General features: G+C 27.8%; 1 protein-coding gene across 1 annotated transcript in view; it reads left to right on the top strand.

Annotated features, from left to right (window-relative positions):
- The first annotated feature begins 5,824 nt into the window (after nucleotides 1-5,824).
- Nucleotides 5,825-7,473, top strand: part of LOC108684728 — a 12,643-nt gene continuing 10,994 nt past the window's right edge. Inside the window, 1 exon segment of the mRNA XM_018189191.1 lies at nucleotides 5,825-6,025. Within this exon segment, the coding sequence (XP_018044680.1) occupies nucleotides 5,825-6,025 (201 nt within the window).

Here is a 7,473-nt window from a genome sequence, read left to right as displayed (position 1 = left end):
TATATATATATATACTCAAATTAATTTTTAACTTAATCATTGATCATTGACTTTTGCTGAACAACAATAGATTTGACCTATTTGTACAATGATTTGATATAGATATGACACCACTCTTTTATTATGACGAGAAACGGAGACATTATTCAATTTTTGTATGTAAAAAAATTTCACTGCAGTTGACTTTTTTATTTGAATGTATGTCTATTAGATGACCAATTTATAATATGATGTCAGCGTTTTATCGACACAATGAAAAACTTATTAATTTATATTATTTATAAATTTGTGTTATTAGAAAAGTATGTGATTACATGATGTATGATTAGGATGCACAATATATTTAAATTACATTAATTGAAGAAGGATTGTGATCTTGAAGCGTCGATTTTAATTCATAATTTATGTTGATATACTAATAATAATAATTTAACTTATTTAAAAATTTTTTGCTAGATCACTGACCTTTGTTTAATATTAGTATTTTAAGTAAATATTTTACAATCAAAGATAACTGTGTGGGGGAGGAAAAGAGAAAGAAGGAGATACACGTAGCACGTGCGCACACACATACATATGACTGATACGATTTATAAATCCGATTAGGCAATATATATTTTTTTTATTATGTATTCATTTCTTAATAAAGTTTTTTATTGTCAAATTGAGGCATTTGATTTCAGGATGTCAAAAAGCGATGTGCTTTAGAACTTTGTAAACAAATTTTTTTCTATTCTTAAAAATGTTTTATAATTCAGTTAAATGCAATTTTTAAAGATCCTGTATAAGAAGTCCCGGAAAAATTCCAACTGGATCTTGTTCTAGGTGAACGGATCTACAATTTGAGGGAAATAACCCATTTAAATGTTTGGAATCTTGCTAAAATCGATCTTGAATTAAAAAATTTGGTCATTTTTTTTACATTAATCAGGCTATATTTCTTAAGATATATATCGTAGGGTTAAATGAATTATTGCATCATGTTCAGCGACCAAAAAAATATACAATATCACATTTAAAATCCGGTTTAAGCTATTTTTGCATCAAATCAATCATGTATTAAGGAAAATCAAAATTTTGATTTAAGTTTCTACTAAGAAGTTAGGAGAATAATAGTATATACATAGAGTCCGTGGAAAAATAACACATGAAATACGGTATATAAATTTTACTATTTAAAAATAGAACTAAGAATAAAATTTTGTAGTTTAATTACCAGACTTTAAAGTTGTTTATATTATGTCAAAGAATGAATTTACATAGTCTCCTTAAGACTATGTAAATATCTTAATGCATTTTTAAATAAATGATAAGAATAATAAAATAAATAGTATGTTATTTATTAAAATAATTTCTACAAATGTTTTAGTATGTCCACTGAAAATAGAAATATGACTGCTGCGTTTGTGAAAAACAAATTAATTCTTGTGGCCAGTTTTGGACATGAAAGCAAATCCAGTATTGATATCTACGATATCTATACAGATGATTTTAATTACATAGTTACAATACGCATTTCATTAATACAATATGAAAAGTATACAGGTAGAGATTTACTAGATTTTATGTCATAATTCTCTATATAAAAAGATTATTATATATATTTTGTTATATAGATTGATCATAGAATTGCTTTTATAATTTATTAATTTATTTATTAATGTAGCCTTAAATTTGTCTGTCATTAAATAAATAATATTTCTTCGTTAACTTTTGTTTTTGTATTTAAATACTAAATAAATGTGTAAAGTTGAGTGCGAAATTATCTTTGAATTTTATCTTGCTTTTCATCATACTGAAGCTTTCTTATGCAAATGACAGAAAGTGGACGACTGTGCGAGCGAGCGAGCGAGCGAGCGAGCGAGAGAGAGAGAGAGAGAGAGAGAGAGAGAGAGACACTTGTGTGAGTAAAGTATGTCTACCTGTTTAATTAGTATATTAAAGACAAACAGACGTCTCAACTTGCACTGTCATTCTTGCATAATCGATCGCTCTTAAAGCTTGTTCTAGTATGTACATAGAATTTACTGGATTTCCTAAATATTTTTCTTTTAATTACGCTTTTAACCTCGCACATCGAGTGCATGTTGTTAATATTTATATAATTCTTTTAATTATTCCGTTTTGGATGAAAAATTAACTATATGTAGAAACTAGTTTGCGACTTATAATTCTGAAGCATTAAGATATAACTCTAAAAATGATTATGAATCCTACAGTAAGTAAAATGTTAGTAGAATGTTGGCAAACTGGTCAGAGCATGTCATTAGTCACAGCAGATTAATCGACAAAATTTATTTAATGATATAAAAATTTGTTCGACGATATAAATCATTAAATTGGCGGCAAAAACCAAGCAAAATCTGTGCAATCAGAGAGCAGATTGACAGCAGAAATCGAGCTAAGCGAAATGCTATTTTGTAGCTTTGTTTGTTGTTATTTAAATTTTTATTGAAATTATTATTAGAGGAAAGGTAGGAATTATGGAATATATTATTTTATTTTATTGAAATAATAGCGAAAGAGAACATTCCTAGCATTGGGTAATCATATCCCATCGCTCGCTTGCATTTGGAGATAAGCCAAACGGATATATGCTTATTAATGTCTAAACATTAATATAATATTTCGCTGACTTTTGTGAAAATTGCAAAATGGTATAGGATTTTTCGACTTACAAAAGAAATATCACCCTGCAAATTTTGAATTTTTTATAAATGAAAATAAGGGATATATATTTACCAAATTTCTTATATATATTTATTAAATAAAACTTTGGTAAAATATAACATTGGTAAAACTCCTTTCATAGCCGAAAAGCAAGAAATATTTATCTATTTATTTATTTACGTTAACATAAATTCTATTTGGTTTCTATCAATCTGACGACAAAATGCGTACGACTTATCTATCTCGATTTAATCTGTCGTTATGTCACAAATTCTGTATATTTATTGTCTTTCTGTTATGAAAAATGTATAACTGACTCTATTTAAAATCTGTTTATATTATAAAGGTTTGAATTATAAGATATATATATATAAGAAAAACAGATATATATATATATATATATATATATGTTTTTCTAATATGTGTGGAAGGTGATATCACACTGAATATGATGAATAAGAATTATATATATTGTGTATAACTGCAATACTTATAAATATAACGTAATGCATCTTTAAACAATCTCGTTGAAGGAATGATATTGAAAACAGGAGTATTTATTAGGTTGTCCGAAAGTTCGTGTCGACTAACCTATATAATTTAATAATGTATACTAAAATTTAAATCTGCGTTTCAATTTTCCTTCAAAATCGGCACGAACTTTCCGGACAATCCAATAAATATCACTTCTCCAACGACGTTGTTTAAAGATGCATTGTGTTATATTGATAAGTATTACAGTTTATACACTATATAGATGTAAAAAAAAAAAACCTAAATTTTATATTAGTATGTTTTGCAGATATTATGAATAAAAATAAAATGTTTTTAAGAGCTGTCACCGATACATGCAACATGAAAAGATGTAGTCACGTAATAATGAAATACATTGATGAAAGCAAGTATGGCAGAATAGACAGCGCATTGGGTCTGCTATGTATATCAATTCGCTTTTCGAGATCGTTTGGAATATCGATATTGCTTAAAAGATGATGTATCTCATTTTTTTTTACATAAGCACATATTATATCTTTTATCTTCTTTAAAATAAACATATGTGAGGTCTACAATAGAAATCATAGCGATCGTAGAGTTTTAAGTCGTAGAAAATTAACCAATCATAGTCATTATTCTTCTTATACCACTTTGATCAAAGAGTTCCCGGAATTATCATCAGGCGAGTCAGCTGCTCTGAGTCAGCTGATTTGAGTTCTGTTTTTTTGGTTAGGTTGCCATCTATCATTGACATTTGTAAAGTTTTACCAAATTTTATTACCATAGCTTGACATTTGTAAAAGTTACGCCGTCTTGAGTACATCTACCTCTGCACGTATTTTCGATTTTTTACAGTTTTAAAAATGGAGTCGAATTTGCAACAACGAGTGAATTTTTGACCAAGAACGAAACGAATACTATCCAACAGCCACCTTATATGGCTCCCTGCGATTTTTTTCTATTCGAGTCAAAAAACTATTACGGGGAACGCGTTTTAACAGCCGAAAGAAAGTAATGGAAAGATTGAAGACGGCTTTGATGGCTATACCGACAATAGAGTTCAAAAATGTTTCGAGGGCCGGATCAAGCGCTGGCATAAGTGCGTTGCAGTCGATGGGAAGTACTACTTTGAAGGGGACGATATCACTTTTGATGAATAAAACTGTATTTTGAATTTTCTGAATTCCGGGAACTTTTTGATCAAGGTAGTATTCGAATGTGAGTGGTTAGTTTTCTACGACTTAAGGGAATTCTAAAGTGATTCTGTTTTATCAATTTTTCCAAACAAGCATTTTTCTAACCTTTACAGATTAAAAAATTCTTCTTTATAATTAATATATAAACGTAATATATAATGTAGTCCAAATCGGTCGATTTTATGCCAAAAATGAAAAAAAGTTTGAAAATTATTAGTTTTGTTACCGACTTTTAACGTCGACTCGTAATAATGTTTGCTTTATACAAGTTTTATATTTTATATATTGCATAAAACAATCTTGGACTAGAGATTATATGAATGTTGAGTACTTAGAATTAGGTTTAGATACTTAATACAAACGATTAGTTAGAAAAAAGTTTGTACGTATGTGCGATATTGATGTAGTACACATATAAAGATATATCGATGTATCGTATTTTATCGGTAAAATAGCGATTTCATCAGAGTTCGCATTTCCCTTAAGACTCAACAACTGTTATGACTTTTATTGTAGGTAAATCCCGCAATATATTTTATGTTATTTACATAAAGACTGATAGATAATAAAAACTAGTAAAACAGTTCTAAAATATTATCTATTTCCTTCTTATGATATTATTAGATAAGCAGATTAACTGATTTCTGTTTGTTTTTAAGTTTTATTTAAAAATCTTTTTATTTTTGTAATTGAGAATGTGAACAAGTTGCTGCTACGAATGCTTTGAAGCATTTTTTGATTGGTCAATTAGTAAAATTCTTTCTTCCAATTGGTTAATCAAATGCTTCGAAGTATTCGTAGTAATTCAACCATATCTTTAATGATATTAAAAGGTAAAACTGTCCACACAGAAATATCTATATATGTATCTTGTGATAGAAATAAATATATAATACATTTTTTAATGTGAATCTATTGTAAGGGAATTGTAAATAAAATCAAAAGTTTTACGAAGGTATCGATACACAGACCGATTCGGTATCGATATCTTTTTGTATCGATACTAGATATTAGATATTTTTCGAACACTATTATGCAGTAGATATTAGGCCAGTATTCACATCGACCTTGCTGGCAATTGTGACGAAGACTCGAGAAGGTACAGATATTGACGCTATGTGTGAGTGAAAAACCTAGAATAAAAGTGAGTGCTAATAATTTATATATTTATATGTTTATTACCGTTTCTATGTTTAGTACCCTCCTTGACGGAAAAATTTTTATGAAAAACTACATAGATTGAGACAATATCTTAGAAATTCGTAGGTTTTTTTGATACGTAGAGTGGTGTTGTTTGAAAAACCAAGATATTCTCCGCTCTCAAACAACTCCTCATTCTACGAATATCTACGAAAAATTAAGAATTTTTAAGCTTTTATCTCAATCTATGTAGTTTTTCTATACTTTTTCGTAAAAGCTTTTTTTTCAATCAGGATAAATATATTTATCATATTGACTTTAGAATGGAAAATAAGAACCAGGAAATTGAGAAGTCGCATGATACGATAATATTGATTCTAAAAGAGAATCGATTTGAAGTTGAAAAGCAAAAATTAATCAGCAAGAGTCAGTACTTTGCTGCTCTTTTGTCTGAAAATTATTTAGATTATCGTCAAACGGAATATATTATTAAATATGACAATATTCTCCCAATTTCATTTCAAGTAAGTTGATTTCAACAGAAATAATTTCTGTTATTATTTATATGTTTAAAAATAAAATAGATATAGAAAAACATTTTGAACAAAGGTTATATCCCAGTAAAAAAATTTTACACGTGGTCATGTATTATATAAATATATATAATTATGTATAACTTATATATGGTTATATCTGATTATACATAATTTCATAAATGGTTATATATGATCATAAATATAAATGGCGAAATCAATTAGAGAAGAGAACGCTATTCGCTCCATTTTCGCTTGATTCTCTTTGACGTCAACTATAGCTAATTGTCCCCACTACACCTCATCCCCTAACGCCATAACGCTGTCGCTCCGTCGCTCACTACAGATTTTGGTGAGTGGCAATGGGGAAAATCATGAAGAATGCGCTACGATCGACTTGAATTGGTATGTCGATCGATCTTCGAAGAAAAAAATGATAATGGAGTCGACATCGAATCGATGTCGATCGACGTCGAATAGATGGCAATTTTATTATCATTTTTCACTGTGTCTGGATATTATATATAATTAAGATTTTATATATGATCAAATATTATATGAAATATGATATATAGAATTTAGAATTTTAATTAGGATAGATAGTCCAATGAATAGTAGTACATTATGAATCATTGCGATATTTCGTAAATGCGACGTTATCAAATTATGCTATTATCAGCAGCGACTCACATTTGAATCCCTTCCCAGTTTCCAGTCGATTGGCATATCGCATCAAGGACGGCCATGTATTGTAATATCACATTTTAAGAATTTTGAATTGTAAAGTAAGTTTTTTATATAAGTAGTATAAGTTATACGCATAAGTTTTACGCATTTTTTTATGGTTTTGTTATTATACCTATCATTTTTTTCATTGTACATTAGTTTTGGCTTTTTATTGAGTAAGCAATTTTTTTCTGTTGTATTATTTTACTACATTATTTTGAAGATTATCATAGAAAAGATTAGATAGTCTATAATGAACTTTTTATATAATGAACAAAAACTATGGTTCATTGTTATGCAGATGATTCATAATTTTTTTTACGATAACCTTAAAATTTAATAATTTATTGTGATAATTATTTAAAATATGGCCCTTGCTCCCACCTAAAATTTTAATAAAAATATTAAAATTTATTAATATTAATATTACTCATTTCACTCAAAATAAAAGAATCTGACAGAAAAACACACGGTCGGCTTTATAAATCCTTACCATTTTATAATTATCTACTTTTTATTATTATAGAAACATTTTAAAATATAGTGAAATAAAATAATCTCAACAATTCGCAGTATAAAACATGTAATTCATTATTAAAAACAGCATGATTCATTGTGTACATACTCCTTATATACAATGAATCATTTCCTATTTTTTGAAATAATCGAAACTTAAAAAAAATAATTTAAGGGTTACTGTTTATAGTATGTGG

Source organism: Atta colombica, unplaced genomic scaffold, assembly GCF_001594045.1.
Source record: "Atta colombica isolate Treedump-2 unplaced genomic scaffold, Acol1.0 scaffold14, whole genome shotgun sequence".
Classification (NCBI taxonomy): domain Eukaryota; kingdom Metazoa; phylum Arthropoda; class Insecta; order Hymenoptera; family Formicidae; genus Atta; species Atta colombica.
Note: the sequence above shows the minus strand (reverse complement) of the source record. Positions and strands in the feature narration are given on the sequence as shown.